This window comes from Saccostrea cucullata, unplaced genomic scaffold (assembly GCF_032062105.1).
Source record: "Saccostrea cucullata isolate Sc308-1 unplaced genomic scaffold, CSIRO_AGI_Scuc_v1 ctg6266, whole genome shotgun sequence".
NCBI lineage: Eukaryota > Metazoa > Mollusca > Bivalvia > Ostreida > Ostreidae > Saccostrea > Saccostrea cuccullata.
In genome coordinates this window covers 1-18,905 of record NW_026929396.1, presented here as the reverse complement: position 1 = coordinate 18,905, position 18,905 = coordinate 1, and the positions used below count along the sequence as shown (strand labels likewise).

Below are 18,905 nucleotides of genomic sequence, written 5' to 3'. Positions count from 1 at the left end.
ATGGAAGTAATCCATAACTGTACAACTTACAGATGTATTCAGTTTTTTTTATATAAAGGCTTTCTTCATGTACTAGTATTACTTAAGTTAATTAAAGGGATGCCTTAATATTTTGGCAAGGAAAATGAAACTCGATCGAGAGATTCTCCGATGTTTTGCAGTCGGTAATAACCTTCAACCCCTTTAGCCAGTAATTAACCCGTCCTCCCTGTGCCAGTAGCATAATTCGGTCAAATATTTATTGTTCATGAGGGGTGCCTTATAATTAATCACAGCCACCTGAATTTTAATCAGTAAGTCTCTAAATTAGCCAAATATCGAAACATTCTACCCCCTCTATATAAAGTACATGTATACACAAGGTGTGCAACGCCATTTTGACCCCTTGCTCGATTCAGGCTTCAATTTATCACATAAATCGGATATGCCTACTGGTTTTCGTGAACATTGGGTTCAAATATGATATTTCTCGCTATATATTTCTTCCGTAAGTTTAAATCCAGCGCGTTGATAATGTTATCAGCTAAACTTCATGCTGACTTCGAATTTCGTCACAGGGCCTGATCGCAATCAGCTGACGTCACGGAAATTTAATCTCGACAACAAATGCTCCTATACATAAACTTTTTTAATACAACAATTATAATTTATTTCATTGACAAACAAAATCAGAGAAAAATTAAAAACCGAAAGATTACGTTGTTTTGATAGTCTTGATTTTAATTAGCATATGTTATATGTGTTTGAAACAAATCATAGGTAGAGGCGTTGTCGATAGGTAGCGCGTTATGGAAGTTTCCGGTGTCTATACATGCCATAAAGCGGTTAGCAAAGCTAACCGCTTAAAAAGGTGCCAAATATTTCCAAAACTTTTGGCAAAAGTCAATTGTGAAATTCTAAAAATCCAACTAAAAAGAGAAATAGTTAATGTACATATTTCAGCTTAATAGAACTCTGTAAATCTTAATTAAGGTCTTCCGTTTCCAACGGAAGACCTTCTACTGATTCTGTTGGTAAAGATTATTATTCTTTTTTTTCTTCTGCTTCCTAGACCGCAACTTTGAGGCCTCATATCTCGTTCATTTCTCAACGGATTTCGCTCAAATTCTTAGAAGTTATAGACGTTAATAAATTCTATCAGATTAATGTCTAAAATTTCAAAAAGCCACTTCCGGTTTTGAGTTATTTCCCTTTAAAGGACAATTTATAGGCTTTCGTTTCCAGACAAAGGCTCAGAGACGACTAAAGCTGGAGCAGAAATTCTACTGATTTTAGATAATAAAAGGATTGAAGTTGTGCACATCGGTTTTTGTTTTTCGATTTCTCTATTCAAAATGGCGCTATATAGGGGTCAAAAATTAGAACGCTTAAAAGAACCAAAAATTACTCATATTTTTCTTTTTAACTTTTAAACTAAAAATATTTTGTTAAAATATATAGAACATAATTTGTGCAGAATTAGAAGATCTTTCAAACGATATGTCGGAAAAAGGGCTGACCCCTAAATCAAGGGATCTAGAGGGGCCAAAAGTTTTTTCCAGATATCTCAAAAAGTATTGAGAATTTGTGATACATCAAAGAAGCAAAGTTGTTCAAAATGTTGCGCTTTATTTGTTGGCGTCGTCAAAATACGTCCCGCGACGTCACTTCCGGTCGAACCGGAAGTAGTCAGAAAATGCATATTTTTGCCGTTTTTGACAGGTTTTTGGGTAACATGTCTCACTAGAAGCTTAAATATTAATTTTCCGTCCGTCGTCGTCACTTCCGGTCAAACCGGAAGTACCAAAGAATGGCTTAATTTTGCTATACTTAACATAGATTTGGAGGATTAACCCATTTTTGGACTTCATTACTTTCTTTTTTTTTAAATAAAAGTTACTTCCGGTCAAACAGGACGGAAGACCTACTCGTTGCTTTGCAACGAGCTCGGCTCTAGTTCTAAATAATATTGGAAAACACACTTTTCCTCATGACAAACAATGACTTCAAATAGATGAACCTAACCTTCCATATTTTTTTTTAAATTTTATAAAGTATTAATGGTACATGTAGTACCTCTTACGTAACTTCATAAACATTCTTCTAATAAATTCATTGTCTTGCTTATACCTGTATTGTTTTCATATTATACAAAAGAAAAATGTTTTCACACTGATCAATTCATACAGTTTTTACACGTCAGACATGAATTCCGGAATTGATCATTCTCTCGAGATCGGCCCTTCAATTCTTGTGCCTTTGTCACTTCTTGTGCTTATGCAACCGCGATTTTTTGAGTCTTCGGAGCATTCTTCTAACCATTCAAGGCCCAGTTCAAAGTTTTACAGGTAATTATAATGTAGGATTTTTATGTTGAAAGGATGTTGTATATTGTGGAGGAAACATCCCGTATATAAAATCTTCAATAAAGAAGCAAATTGACTATAGTACTTTGTGTAGCTTCTTACACAGCTGCAGGTCTGGTACAATCACTAGATTTAGCTACGTAGCTTGATTTACCTACATAGCTTTCTTTACCTACCTGAGGTAGCTTTATTTAGCTACCAAATTGATCTATTTCTATTAAAAAGCATTTTTCTCAGGATGTGCAGACAATATCATTTTGATGCAGTGATCATTTTCAACTTTGAACTCATATGAAAACAACTCATGAAAAAATCCCCCTTGGAAAAATGTCTTTTTCTGCGCAATTGCAATCAAAGTTCTGAAAGTTTTGGGGCTATGTATGACAGTTAGAACTGTTACTCCTTGAATGAAATGACAAAGAAGTCCAGTTCCGGTTAACACAATAATAGGTCGGTAATTATTCAGTACAATGTGAAGTAATCATACTCAGTCATGCCTCATCGAACCTCACCGTATGGTCAGATAACCAAACAATGGAATTACATGTTTTGCTCTAAATTGTCCAAACGCAGCGATGTATAAAATATCTCTGCTTTGAATCGTTTTTTTAAGCCTTCCTAGTATAAATATCAATAGTCATTTAATTGCGACTTTTTGTCTCTTTTTAATGAAAAGAAAACTTTCAAAAACTTACCATGAAATAGCTAAATAAAGCTACCTGAGGTAGGTAAATAAAGCTACATAGGTAATTCTACCTACGTAGCTAAATCTAGTGATTGTACTGGACCTGAGCTGTATCATTACAGTACCTTATCAATTCGCTCTGATTTTTGTATGTGTTTCAGTTAATTTACTTTTGCCCACGCATCCATGTGATGATAAACATGTATAATCAGGAACTAGTTTAGTATTTTCATTTTTGTTCTAAATGAGTAAATCTCAGCGAGTGAGTCCCTACGACATCTCTCTTTTATTATATTTGTCTGTGATATGATAATATTTCTTACAATCCCTTTTGTTAACAAAGCAGTAAACATGCCCAAAAGAAAGGCATCTTCAGACGAAGGGAAGTCACAGAGTAAAGTCTCCAAGAAAAAGAAGTCAATATCAGATGATGAAGAAGAAACTAAAGGCAGCAAGCAGAAAAAATCCTACCCAAAACTAGTGGACCCAGCAACAAACAAAGAAACTGTAAGTACTGTGGTATCAGGTCTGTTCGCCCTATCTACCTGTTCGCATGAGTCTGTTTTGCCATACATGTATTATACAATCAAGTAGCGTAAAGCTAAAGTAGCATATTTTCACCTAATTTACAGTTACTGACATGTATGATATTAAAGAAAAATCTTATCAATTCTTTGTATTGTATTTTTGAAAACAAGAAATTGAAAGAAAAAAGTTTCTCTGTTTTTCTTCCTATTACATATTGTAAATGTTGTGTGGTAAATGATTACATAAGAATTAAAATGCATCACATAAGTGCAGTTTCATATTTCACATACAGTGTGCAACTATTAAATAAATGGGCATTATGTACTGTACAACATTCTAATCTTAAAACCATGTCAGTTACATATTGTCTTATTTTATTATGATATGGATCTGTGGATGAAAAGACATTTTAATTTTTACTATATACATGTATATATATTAACTAAATGAATGATTTTTTTTATCAACAGACAGGAGAAATTAAATACACAGCAAAGGAGCCTACACGGAACAAGAAAGGAGAACTCGTTTTTCCAGATTTCCCAGAATTCCGTCCAAATATGACACCCAAAGAAGTTCTGCAGGCTGGAAGTTTTGGCGGAACTTACTTCCGTCCAATCAAATCATCTGTTACAGGTGAGAACTATTTTAAGTTTTGTTTGATATTGTGAAAATAATATCACAATGAACATATTGATAATGTTAAAACTGAACAGAGTATTACAATCTACAAGCTGCATACTATACTTGTAAAAAAAAAAGTGGCGTACTATAATACATGTGCATTTTTGTGCAAAGTTTGCCTATGTAAATGAAAAATTATTTGGGAAAAGTAAATTGCATCTAGACAGTAGTTTACATTAGAATGAAAGGTTATCAAAAGACATTTGAACAGATCAACACAACTGTCAGACACTCTTCTGATTTGTTTTCAAGGTGCTCAAAATGTTTATCCTGCACATGTTTTATTTTGTGCTATAATGCATAATTGCTTATGATAGAAAAAAAGAAAAAAAAAAGAAAACAAATATAAAACTGTGATTTTTGTCACACTGAGACTTAAAACACTTTATACAACAAGAAATGGCAACAAAAAATGAGCCAAAAGTCCACTTGAAACATGCAGCTCCATGACTTGACTTTGTTACTTCAGGTAAACAGTATAAAGATGAAGCCTTCAAAGAACTCCCCACAGACTGGACCGAGGGTCTTAACATCAAAAAACAGGTAAATAAATACAAACTGCAATGTACTTGTAATTAGAAATAGAATACAATCACGGCTATAGGATATTATTTTCGTAAATTTAATAATTCAACAGTGGATCCTGGAAAATTAGAATAAAAGAATTAGAGGTGTAGGAAAATCAATAATTTTGTCATTAATTTCTATCAAATAGAGAAAAAGAACATTGTTTTGATGTGCATACAGGTATTTTCACTATGTACATGTATCGCTGTAATTGCTTTTATTGATGTATAAATTGCATAATGTAGGTAAACTCTTTTTATTAATCATTAAGTGATTGGTATCTTATTTGACAGGTAACCTCTCCATCATATAACGATTAAATATAGCTTAGACATGATAGAGGTAAAAAAAAATGTTTTTACTGTCTTTTAAATATAGAGAACTGAAAGAACATACATGTAGATGTAGTTTTGATATTGTGCATGTACATGTATTTGTATTATGTATCAAATTGCTTATATTGATTTATATATATATATATATAAACTGTAAGTCTTCATAAGCCATCAAGTAATTAGTATTTTTTTTGACAGGTTACCTCCTCAAACTACAATGAGTCAGTAAATACATACAAGGTGAAGTGTGGGGGGAGCCTGGAGATGTGGGAGGAGAGTGGGTGGATCCACAAACAGGACCCCTACGGCTGGTTCCAGTGGTTCTGCAGGTAAATATAAATTAATCTGTAAACTCAGGTGGTTCCAGTGGTACTGCAGGGAAATATAAATTAATCTACTAAGATGGGTCCAGTTGTACTGCAGGTATGTATGAAATGACTCGTATAGGTGGCTCTAGTGGCACACCATTAAAATATTTAATGATTTTCCGCAAATAAACAAAACTTCTCTCAGTTTTTGACAAAATATGATCTGTGCATGAAATGTATATTTCTGCTTTTGCTTATAAGAATTTTGAATTTTTAACAATAATAACTACTTTTGAGTAGGTGGGCAAAATTGCAGTCTTTTTTTCAGATTTAGAGATAGAAACACTCAAATCAATAAATAAAACAAGTTCTAACTACTGCTATAAAACAGACTAATTTCCACTGTAGATTTTATCGAGGAAGAAGGACCCCTGATGATGAGCGACAGGTTGGGAGATGGTTGAGGTGTGCAGGACCCACAGGAAGGTGGAAAAACAACCTCATCTCCAAGTGTTACCGCAGCGGGGCTCGATACAATGACCCCAACATATCCCCCGTAGTCAGACAGACCCTACAACACTGGGGGTACAGGCTAACTGAGGAGGACTACCTGGCCAAGGAGAAGCAGCTCAAGAGAAAGAAAGTTTTATAGGACTGGTTTGATTACTGGTCGTTGACAGCAGATATATTAACATGGTAAAAGATAATGGTGTTTTACAGTGTGTTACAGGAGAACAAAGTCATAGATTAAATAGCTTTGATCAGTACAAAGAGCATGATTGTCTAGTTTTGAAATTAGGTCAGAGAAAGATACAGTTTGACAGGAAAGTTTGTAGATAGCTTACAAACAATTGTATACTAGTACCGTACTAGATAGAATTGAGTTCCATACAGTATTTTCTCTCTGTGAAAAAAGTATGTTTTTTGTGATACTGAAGGAAGTGGATGAGTCAGAATGTGGATATAAACTAAATTCCACTTAATACCTTGCTTTGAAACTTTTATTGATACTTCTCATAGATTCATTTCTGTGAAAGTGAATGCATAGTCTAGTTGTGTTTTTTTTCCTTTGAATGTAGTATGTAGTTTTTTTAGCTCACCTGAGCCGAAGGCTCAAGTGAGCTTTTCTGATCACATTTTGTCCGTCGTCCGTCCGTCTGTCTGTCCGTCTGTCCGTCTGTCTGTCCGTCTGTAAACTTTTCACATTTTCGACTTCTTCTCAAGAACCACTGGGCCAATTTTGACCAAACTTGGTACAAAGCATCCTTGGGTAAAGGGGAATTTAAATTGTTAAAATGAAGGGACATATCCCCTCGCAAGGGGAGATAATCAAGAAAAGACAAAAATAGGGTGGGGTCATTAAAAAATCTTCTTCTCAAGAACCACTAGGCCAGAAAAGCTGAAACTTATATGGAAGCATCCTGGTATAGTGTAGATTCTAAATTGTTCAAATCATGACCCCCGGGGGAAGGGCAGGGCCACAATGGGGAATCAAAGTTTTATATAGAAATATATAGGAAAAATCTTTGAAAATCTTCTTCTCAAGAACCACTGGGCCAGAAAAGCTGAAACTTATGTGGAAGCATCCTGGTATAGTGTAGATTCTAAATTGTTCAAATCATGACCCCCGGGGGAAGGACGGGGCCACAATGGGGAATCAAAGTTTTATATAGAAATATATAGGAAAAATCTTTGAAAATCTTCTTCTCAAGAACCACTGGGCCAGAAAAGCTGAAACTTATGTGGAAGCATCCTGGTATAGTGTAGATTCTAAATTGTTCAAATCATGACCCCCGGGGGAAGGGCTGGGCCACAATGGGGAATCAAAGTTTTATATAGAAATATATAGGAAAAATCTTTGAAAATCTTCTTCTCAAGAACCACTTGGCCAGAAAAGCTGAAACTTATGTGGAAGGTTAGTGGTATAGTGTTGATTCTAAATTGTCCAAATCATGACCCCCGGGGGAAGGGCGGGGCCACAATGGGGAATCAAAGTTTTATATAGAAATATATAGGAAAAATCTTTGAAAATCTTCTTCTCAAGAACCACTGGGCCAGAAAAGCTGAAACTTATGTGGAAGCATCCTGGTATAATGTAGATTCTAAATTGTTCAAATAATGACACCCGGGGGAAGGGCGGGGCCACAATGGGGAATCAAAGTTTTATATAGAAATATATAGGAAAAATCTTCTTCTCAAGAACCACTGGGCCAGAAAAAGTGAAACTTATGTGGAAGCATTCTGGGGTAGTGTAAATTCTTAATTGTAGGAATCATGACCCCTGGGGGAAGGGCGGGGCCATTATAGGGAATCAAAGTTTAACATAGAAATATATTGGAAAAATCTTTGAAAATCTTCTTCTCAGGAACCACTGGGCCAAAAAAGCTGAAACATATGTGCCCATGGAAGGATCATGGGGTAGTGTAGATTTCAAAATGTCTAAATTATGATCAGTGGGGTAGGGTGGGGATGCATTATGTATAACAAGGGTGAAATCTGGTAAAGAACAGAATGGTCAAAGCTTCTCAGGTGAGCGATGTGGCCCATGGGCCTCTTGTGTTTCTATGTAACTCATAATCTGTGAGAATGTTTTGCTTGAAAAGCTCAAAAACAGCACGATAATTCATTTTTGTTTTGAAACATACAATGTATTTTACATTTTTAAAGATGAATGATTTTAAAGTGTCATAACTGTGTTCTACTTATATAGTATTTTTATAAGCATCGTTGTTATGTTTGTAAAACAATATTACCTCAAAATTGTCATTTTTTGATAAGATTCATATGCAGGTATGTTGAATAAATATTTAATACACTTTATACGATTTCTAATTTAATATTTGCTTTAATGTATTCATCTGATGCAGAATAAATTCAAAACTTCTACATGAAAAGAAGGTTCTTGCCTTGGTCTTTAATTTGAGGCCAAAATAATTTTTAGTTTCTCAGGTCCAAAATATTTCAAAATTCAATGAGGCAGTCATGCAGGTTTACTTTTTTTATGTAAGAGATCCATCAATTATCAAATTACTGATATCAAATGATTCTTATCTTTATTTACAAAGTACTTAAAATAATGTTATTCCAACTATTGGCTGAAAAATCATAAAAATACCATATATTGATCATGAGCATAGAAAGCATGCATGAAAAGGAGATATTTTCAATTTTAGTACATGCAAAAATTGAGAAATTCACATATTTTACAATGGAGAATATTGAGTTATTTCCCTTTTCAATATTTCAACATTGATCAGGATTTAAGGGGTCCGACTACAGTTTTATTGTGTGAAAACTACAATAGGGAATCTCTTCATTTTATACCATATATAACTTACATTAACTTCAGTGTACATGCAAAGTTTGGGGACAATCTGCCGTCCATCTCAAAACAGGTACATTTATCATAGGATTATATAGGAAAATGTCAAGTTTTAGCACTTAAAAGCAAATTATACAAATACTACGTAAACATTTTGTTCAAACTATAATATTTTATGAATAAACCATATGATACAATATATAAAAGAAACCGAAAATTCGACCGTCTTGTTAAGAGATCATCTCAAAACGCCCCCCCCCCCCCAAAAAAAAGCAAATTGTACCATTTTTATAGAGTACTACAAAATAAGGCGTAAACAATGGATTCACAAGAAAACGTAATAAAAATATTGGTAATATTCTAAAATTTCTATGTTTTAAATTTCAAGAGAGTAAAAATATTTTTAATACCCCTTTCTTTAAGAGCATCAGATTACCATAACTTCTAAAAGACACTGCACCGACGTCAACCCACCTATCAATTTCAAAATCGGTAAAATAATTAGTTATATCAAATTGTAATTACATTTTTATACCTATAATTTCTTAATTTTGTTTAATTTTAATAATTAAGCGAAAAAAGTTAAATTAAAACAATAAATACGCTTTATTTTACTATGATGCGCGAAATATTGCGCCATGGAAACTATAGTCGGCTTCCTTAAAATTACTTGACGGTGTTGAATTTCATGCCATCTTTGATTAGACATATCCCAGTAAACTCGAACAAAAAAGCCACCACAGAGTCTAGCATAATTATATGTTTTCATAATAGCAAATTAACAAGAAAAGCTGATGAAAACTGAAACAGCATTTCTGTTGTTAACTTCGCTTAGCATATAGTTTTGGTCATTATGTACCATTATCACCTGTAGTAGATTGCAATTGGATGCGCAAAAGCATGCCCTACGTAGGAAAAATACTGACTTAAACACGTTACTTACAAATAAGTTGAAAATGGGAAAACTATGACCTCGTTTAAGTTAGATAGCATTTCGCCAATTGAATGATTGAAATAATGGCTTGTTCCTTTAGTCTAGTGCTGACTAGCATTTTTCAATTATTACGTTGTTATTTTCACTCTGAATAGTCTAAGAGATTCTTTTTTCGTGACAGGACCGGATTAAGGGGGATGTCCGGCCACTTTTAGTGCAGTGAGAGCAAAATGTAAACATTTCTTCAAATGGCTAAGATACATTATATTTTGATCAAATTTTAAGTCTTTTTGATAAAGATACAATAAATATGCATAACCGAATGTATGTTGTGCATATATAATCTATACTTTTGCAGAAAAATGCTTTTGATATGCACCTTAGAACTGCGCAGCTACAGAATTCAGCAGAGCCTTAAAAAATCCAAAAAAATATGCAAACTGTGCATTAATGTTCTCTCTACAACCATTTGTTGAGAAAATGTCAAAATTTTGCACTTTTAAATGATAATTTCAAGTTCAAAACAAGGTACCATTGTCTTCAAAAGAGTGTAAAGAACCATGAAAGTAGTTCATGGATAGCAGCACGTGGTCTATTTTTAGCACAGAATCTTGTTTTCCAGAACTCTTCTTAATATGGAGGGGCATAACAATCTTTAAATGTAGAAGAGAATTACAGTTGCAAAATATTCCAAATAATATATGAACACTTTAAAAAGAGGAAAAGTGTTATAGTGTGGCTTGAAGTAATTTATTTAGTATTATTATCGAACAGTTGTTATATAGTTTACGTATTGACATAAAAAAAATTTAAACTCTTTGATTCCAGGTAAGGAAAAATGAGCACCATCAAAGTTAAAAATTAAGAGTTTGTAAGTTTGCCACAGATAAATTATATTATCTATTAAAATTTAATTATCTACAATAAAACACAAAGAAATTAGACACATAAAATTGATACGAATGACCTTGTTTTAGTACCTACTAGTACGAAGCGTTATCAAAAATTTCGCGAAATATCAACAAAACCACAGTTCAGATTAGATAGCCAAATACAAGTTCTATAAATAGCATATGCTGAAGTGTTGATCCTTGTTTGTGATGTCAATCTGAAAATGACGTCATTATTCAGGTACTTTTGACGAAAAATGGTTGTCTCAGTGGAACTCGTGGCACATGTATATCTTAGAAATGCCTTTGAAGTAGCGTATAAGAATTTGTTCATGTGAAGCAGTTTATTTAATGGCTTCCTATAATTTCAATCAATGATTGGATATCGTTTTAGTGAAGGAAGGCAGATGGTCAATATGATACTTGTTAAGTTGCCCGGTGAAAGCAAGTTTGAAAAGGGGTGTGTTTTTAATTAAGCAATATGCTATCAAAGACCTTCAATTTAAATTTTACACTTTGAAAAATACTTAAACATTTCAACAATATTTAAATATGAATATCAAATACCTAAGATATTGTTTACTTTTTGATCACCCCTCGTATACTGTGTCAAATAAACATGCATTTATAATTTTCATTACAGAGCAGCAATAGTTGAAAAGGCATGATATCATTCAGAGTGGGTTAGGAGATTTAATGAATAAATTTTTTTGTTCTCTTTGCCCATATTTTCAAAATTACAATTGTACAAAGTAAAGAGAAAGAAATCAACCTATAAACATCTTTAAAATGATGTTTGGTGGTCCTCCCAACTCAGGGAAAAATTATTGGGTCCGTGTTCATAGGTGAGAAAAAAATCCTTAAAATTTAAACAGAATTGTTGACGGAAGAAAAAGAAAAAAATATCGTGTAATGGAATGATAAAAAAATGAGTCGGGCAATTTCTATAGGCAGTAGATCGGGAGAGAGGGCAACCAAATATTTTTATAACAAGTGGTATTATAAAGCTAGTACATGTTCCATCACATACTTAGTAATGCAATTTTTTAAAATCTTTGACACTATTTTGAAAAACAAACATAGTATTTTCGGGGGAGGGGGGGGGGGTTAGCACTCACTTTTTTGCGATGATACACATAGCATATATGCAATGGACCTTTCTTTGCAAACATTGTGCTCGCTTCTAAATATCATAGAAACAACTCATATTTTATCAAGATTTGTATGTTCAATGAGCGAGAGCTTACAATGTTGTCAACATAATGAGACATGATGCGTTTTTGTGTCCAAACATTACTCCGTACAATGTGTGGGTCATTGCAAACATTCTAGCTATTTATGTGAGGTGCCTGAAGGATATCCTATAACTGCATATTTTTTCTATCTAACTTCTAAACAAAATAGACATATGTACCAACTTTTCGAATGTGAGACATTTTAATTACAATTTATTTTCATGCACTGCATATTGTTTTACATTTTCAAATTAAATGCTAAGCATCCTCCTTGCAGTGCCCCATTTGAAAATAACTTCTATCGCCACAGAAAAAAGACCCACCGTAAACACATATGTTTAGGACATTTTTATCTTTTTTTCCTGAGTTTTAAAGAAACCAACAAATTATCAAGACTTGTTCCATAAAAATTACATATAATCATGGTAATAAACGGATTTATCCACAGCAGATATATGCACATGCCAACCATGTGCTTAGTGGAATAATATTAAACGAGGAATTTCGAGTTGTAAACAGAACAGTTTTTCCCGATTTGCTGGAGTGAGGTTAAAATCGCGTTTTTTCATTAATCAGACGATGTGATGCAACAAATAAAAGTAGTAAGTAATATTACCTAATGATTATTACTTAGTAATTTCTTGTCTTGATGTTATTATGGTCGCATTTATTCTAAAATCATTGTTATTCGAACTCTGTGTGACAGAGGAATGGCGGACCAAAATAAACACATGGCCTCGGGAAGACACCCATATGAAAAATCAAATTTTCAAGAATTATGGATACTGACAAGAAAAAAACGAAACAAATGGTTGTAGCCATATTATCAATGAATCAAACTAACTCCATTCTCAATGAATTTTTCATCTCATGAATGCTGTAGCTGCGCAGTTCTAACATGATTAATTTTCTTCTAATTAAGACAAAATAAACTTAATTGTTTACTAATTTTGGTCTCTAACAGTAGGTAATTAGTGCATTAGCACTTTGAGTAACTTTGGGCTAGTTTAGTATAGTATTAAGCGCATTCTTGGTATTTCTTTGTTTACACCAGACTAGATCCAATATGGCTTGTACATCCCCCTTAATGGGGCTAGGTAACCAGTTGACAGGAGTTGCTTATAAATCTACATGTATATAGTACCTCATTCAAATAATAAAAGCCTAAACAGGGTTTAGTATATCAGTTTTCATAATGGCAAATTAACAAGAAAAGATGATGAAAAACTGATGACTTCAGCATTTCTGTTATCAACTTCGCTTATTATATACCATTATCACCTGCCTATAGAGTTTATGTACTCCATTTGATAGGATACGCGAAAGCATGCTCTACGTAGGAAAAATACTGTATCTAAAACAAGTTATTGTCAAATAAGTTGACAATGACAAAACAATGACCTAGTTTAAGTTCGCATTTCACCAAATGTATGATCGATATAATGGCTTGCTCGCTGGGCCGAGTGCTGACTGATGTTTTTCATAGAAATCAAATGAATACGTTGTTATTTTCACCATAAATGGTCTAGAGATTCTGTTTTCGTGACCGTATTAATGGGGCTAGGTACTTAGCTAGTTGACAGGGGTTGCTGAATCTATGCCACCTCATTCAAATAATGATGTTTTAGGGAGGGATCCGGATTTGCTGTCCTCCCAGTTTGTTTGTTCTAAGGCACTGAGCTTTGTTACTCTTTGTTTTTTTTCATAACTTATCTCCAGCTCCAAGACCCAAAAGGGTAATAAATAAACTTTCAACAAGACACTGCAGAAAAATTATGGGAATTGTACAGAGTCATATAGCTGAAAGAAAGAAATAGTACCAGAGGTGAAGAATACCGGTATATCCAGAGATACTTCGTTCCAAAGGAGAACTCCAAAACAAGCAGCCCAGGACAAAATCCCTTCTCAACATTGAGGAAAAACCTCCCTATCAGTGTTAGCAAAGAGGTTGTCAGATTACAGGAAGAAATACATCAGCACTTCAACTACAAGGGAACCGAAGATATCAAAGGATGTGTGAAGCACATAGGCATCCTTTCTGTTTTCCCGATCCAGTTAGGACCCACAGGGCCGGATAAGCAATCGACTAGGGATGCTTACTTCACAATAGTACCTCTTTCCAATAATGATATTTAAGGGTCGATCCGGGTTTGGTGTGCATCCAATTTGTTTTGTTTCAATGTACCTTTGAGGAAAATTAGTGACGTAGTGAAAAAGGAGAGAAGAAAGAGAATCAGCTGTACGAAGTTAGGTGTTTTTTACGTGCTTAGGGAGGGTATCGAAAGACCTTAGAACAATAAAAGATTATTATTATCATGGTTTGACACAGAAAGAGGGACTTATAGTGGATGTAAATAGGAAACCTGGTTCTGCCAATCTTACAATGCTATTTCATTGAATTTAAAGGCGGGGTACAGGGTCCTCAAGCCTAGTCAGTGTGGCAGTTGCAGACTTTTAGAATAGTGTCATCACTATGTACAACTAATGTACAAAACCAGACAAGCACAGAGAGAAGCCGAAGTGGATGCCCTGAACCAAGAGGGAATCTTTGGCTACCATGCATGCACTTACATGACTAAGTCAAGTGATTTATCAACTAGAAGATGTTATGGTGTAGAATAAAAAAAAATCCGGTAAAAGTTTGAAGCAGTATAATCAGGTAGTGTGTTGTGAAGTCAGATATGGACAGGATGCTAAGGCTTTATTGCTGATTAAACATCAGGATTAGGGTTAAACACAAGTGTAACTTTTAGAGAATGAAATAAAAACATTGCACAAAGATGATATTACAAGTGTAGCAGTACTCTAACATAATTTTCAACGAATGAATAGCAAAATATCGATATAATGGGTCCGATGAAGATCCATAGATGTCCATTCTACATGAATGGATGGTCAACTGCTAGGTCAGTTTTCTGTTTCGGGCTGCTATTTCTCGTCGCATGGAGTTGTATTTTGTCAATGAGACAGAAAATCCATGAGCTAATAGACTGAACCATATATTAATGCCTTCACATCGAGGTCTTTTTTTAAAGAAAAATACAAATCATTTTGAAATAATTACAGTTTTCTCTTTGATTTGTCTCTTTAGTATGCCCTTTTGGTTAGGTACCTGTGATGGCTTCACTGATCGCTGTGTCGTGGGAGGTTGTGACGTGATAGACCGAGCCGTCAAAACATCCTCAAGCACCAGAGAATTAGCTCCCTTGACTACATTAAATTCGTACAGCACCCAGTAGCGGCCCTTAGGATCGCTTGTTCCAGCAACTCGCACACTTCCGCCGGCAGTGGAAGTTCGGACAGCCGCTCGCCAAACGTCACCATTTCCTCTTTCAATTTTCCTTCCATTTACAACTGCTTTGATGATATCACTTGACCGAAACCTTATTTTTATCCACGTCTCTTCCGGCAGCTCACGTGTCAATGGTTCCAGTAGCTGGCAGTGATATTCTGAGGCGGAGGAATACATAATTGGAAATGGTAAAGAGTGGTTCATGACGTCTTTAGTACAGTCTATTAAATACAAAAGAACTGGCTCATAATTCCCTGATTTTGCTTTACAAAAGATTTGCAATTTATAGAACCCTTTTTCTGAAAAGTGACCTCTTATGGATATTGCATTTCCAATGTTTTCTACCAACACATAGCGTTCTATGTTTTTCAGTGTGCCTTCCGAGTAACTTAATCTATATGTAACAGGGAAATCTCTTTCTATAGGTAAAGTCAACTCTAAAATGCCATCTTTTGGGGTTATTATAAGAGGTGAATCCACACCGGTTTGAAATCCAAAATCTCTATAATCAGACCTTGACCTCCAGACTCCGGTATGTTTGGGATATAAATACACCTTTGGCTCTGTTTGCCTACAACGCAATATGTATGACACAAGTGCATAGAGGGTTGCGTCCTTATGGTCAATACTTCCGAGAATTGTCAACCGAAACTTCCCCATCGTTGGAGGACGTACTCGAATGGAGAATAAGTTCTGGTCTGGATTTTGCACTAATGTATACTGTTTATGAACATTACCGTCTGTGTCTGTTAGACGTGCCGCTACGTTGTTTAACATTTTTGACGTCCCTTTTATAAACACAGTGGCAGTCAACGTCACCTGAATCACTGCCTGTCTATGAGAAACTAGATCCACGCCCCACTTGAAGGATTTTATCGTCCTTTTTACATTCTTATTAAATGTTAGTAATGTCAAAGGTTTCTGAAGAAGTTGCCAAGCTTTGCTTTCTTTTTTGTTGTTGTCCATGTAGGGAAAATGGGTAGAAATCAGCTGGTCGGGATCGGTTAGGAAATAAAAGTTTTCGAATTCCCTGTTATAATGACCCTCGTCATTCACGTGACCTGCTCCTAAAGTACAGTCAATCAAACACCATTGTCCGACCACGTGAACTGCATTCCAAGCGTGATTGGTTGTTTGTGCGTACTTAAAAGGTTTTGTTGCGTTATATCCATAACCTTTCACAAATCCGTAAAGAGTTTTGACGGGAATGTTTGATAATCTATAAATGGAAATACAGATGATTTCAACGGAATAAATTAAGACATTAAAAAGTTGTGATCATACGATATGGTAAAGAAGACTAGTGCATTAAAACATTAATTGATTAATGAAGCGAGTACCGGCATAATCCGCAAATAGTTCAGCATATCCATAGCAAAGAGCCACTTTTGTGTGCATTGTAAATTCTGCAGCTACAGGCTTCTTGTAGTTATTTAGAAAGGACCCGAAGATCATCTGTAAAAAACATATGGATGTACCATAAGTCAACAATTCGATAAAAATGCAGTTAAATTGCAAATAATCCGTAACTGCATGAACTTCTAATAAGTATTTGCAGAAAAGACTTAGGTTGATGGTATAACCATGCAGATAATGCATCTTTTTCGAACACTCTGTAATTAATATGGGAGAAGAGAAGTAACTCCAAATATTCATACTGGTTATTTGAAGGAAGTTATCTCTCTTTGAACATGAAAATTTTATTTTTTAAATGTTATAATAAATAAATACCACACAGAGTTTTCCTATCATATAAACTAGGATAATGACTTACTCCACGTGGTTACAGATCCAGTGGTAGAAGGCCCGAACTCGTCCCAGGTTGTCTTAGACGCCTTAGACAAGTATTTGGCGAGGTTATGGACGGAAAGATCGGTGGATTTCGGAGCCTGTGTCAAAATTAAATATATCAAAAAGTTATTCATACTTCTAATTGTGACCGCTTTCTGTGTTTGTAGTTACTAGTAATAATTTTACGAGGTTTACTGTATATGCTCTTCTTTTTTCTTTCACTTCAAGGAAATGTTGTCTTTCTAATCCAATATAAAGAACAGCAAACATTCCAATTTTCCATGACTATAACTTCTTACTAATGCAAAACTTTGAATACAATTGATGTGGTAAATTTGTTAACAGTTACGAATATTCCATAAAACACACATGTACATGTATTTCATCATCATTTGTATGTTGCTGCAATAATGTAGCCCTCTCCGATTTTCTTATCTGATGTTTTCTCTCCCCCCCCCCAAAATGGAGAGGGCTACATTATTGCAGCTACATTTGAATGTTGTTACAATATTTATGAATGGCATTGTGGTATATTATGACCAATGTATTATTTGCTCTAAATTGAAGTAAGCTATTCTTTTTTCTGTGAATTTTTTTTATCTAATTTTGAAAATTTTAATTATTGTGCATGCACATGTTTACATCACATATATTTTTGACTCTACAAATAATTATCCGTCATATTTGCCTTTTTCTTACTGCAGATTGTCTTGATGGACGTTATCAACGATACAGTATCTATAAAAAATTAGAAAAAAATACTTTTGCAGCGTAACTGTCGACTTTCTTGAACATCGATAGATCGGAAATGACATCATCTCTTCTGCGATGGGCGGACTGGTGCCAAATCCTCGTCAACGATTGGTTGAACGCTGATCAAGCGGGTCTCGGGGAGAGTTGTGACGTCAGAGATCTCACAACAGGGTTTGGATGAGCATCTACCCTATATCTCACCCATCCTTTGAATCACATTATTATCTGATACCTGATATGATATCTGTGATTGGAAACAAAGAATTAAGATGGCGTTTCTAGATGGACAAAAAGACAGGATTAACGGATCGGAAGAAATTGTACATATATAAATGGAAATGTCAATCTAATTAAAATTAGATTTTTGGTCCGCTCCATTTAAGTCTTTGATTAGCAATCTAACTGGAGGGGATTAAAGATCTAATTTTAGTAAGATTGGGGAAAATCCTTTTTGAGGGAAGAGGTTGGTCATTTTTTAACAAATCTAAGGCTAATACCAAATAAGTTTCATTTCACTTTTGAAAAAAAAAAAATGTGTATACAGTCATCATTTAGCAAAACGTATTGATGGAATGAGTCAACCCCTCCATCCCACCCCCAACAACTCCCTCATTTTTCGTTATTACATGCACTTATTTTAAAGATTCCTCTTTTTCCCATAAATATTGAAAAAAGTGGGGAAGGGTCTAAGTGTATAAATGATGGTATAATACTCAGAACAAAACTATTCAATTTCTTAGACAGATAGAAATTAAACTTCTGTAACTGTATAAAAAAATGAGTGAAACTACAAAGATATATTTTTACATAATATGTTAAATGCTAAAAAGTTTAATTTTTGTTTACCAGTTCCTTTTAATGTAGGTTGATTTTCTGTGGGATTTTCACGATATATTCTTTAATTTAACCCTTTCTGAACATGCTGTAACATCATGGTCCATTCAAGCTATTATTTTCTCCTTTTCCTTCTTTCTGTTTTTCTACATGTTCCACGTATCCCTTGGTATGGTAAACACAATTATGCAAACATTTCACTTGTTTATTCCACAAGTTTACAAAACATGAAGTCGATAAGATCAGACACACAAGTTTTAAATCCAATGAATATAGGGAAAAGTAAGAAAAGTACCAAAATATCGTAAAGAAATAAACCTGTGCTGTGAAGTTTTGGGAAAAATTATAAAGTTTCAAAATAGTTGAGAGAAAAAATATCTAAAAATAAATTTTTTTTCTTGA

General features: G+C 34.3%; 1 protein-coding gene and 1 pseudogene across 2 annotated transcripts; one reads left to right on the top strand and one right to left on the bottom strand.

The window, feature by feature from the left end:
* The first annotated feature begins 2,244 nt into the window (after positions 1 to 2,244).
* Positions 2,245 to 6,535, top strand: LOC134280751 (uncharacterized). Of its 2 annotated transcripts, none has more exons than XM_062763208.1 (6): positions 2,245 to 2,327; positions 3,374 to 3,537; positions 4,029 to 4,194; positions 4,712 to 4,785; positions 5,343 to 5,473; positions 5,861 to 6,535. In XM_062763208.1, the coding sequence occupies exons 2-6, from the start codon at positions 3,382 to 3,384 to the stop codon at positions 6,102 to 6,104; spliced, it is 771 nt and encodes a 256-aa protein (XP_062619192.1). In that variant the 5' UTR covers positions 2,245 to 2,327; positions 3,374 to 3,381; the 3' UTR covers positions 6,105 to 6,535. The 2 variants fall into 2 exon arrangements, with proteins under 2 accessions (XP_062619192.1, XP_062619191.1); XM_062763207.1 differs by having other exon boundaries at positions 2,249 to 2,327; positions 3,377 to 3,537.
* An 8,067-nt stretch (positions 6,536 to 14,602) lies between these two features.
* On the bottom strand, positions 14,603 to 17,859 carry LOC134280752 (kyphoscoliosis peptidase-like; annotated as a pseudogene).
* Between the last annotated feature and the right edge of the window lie 1,046 nt (positions 17,860 to 18,905).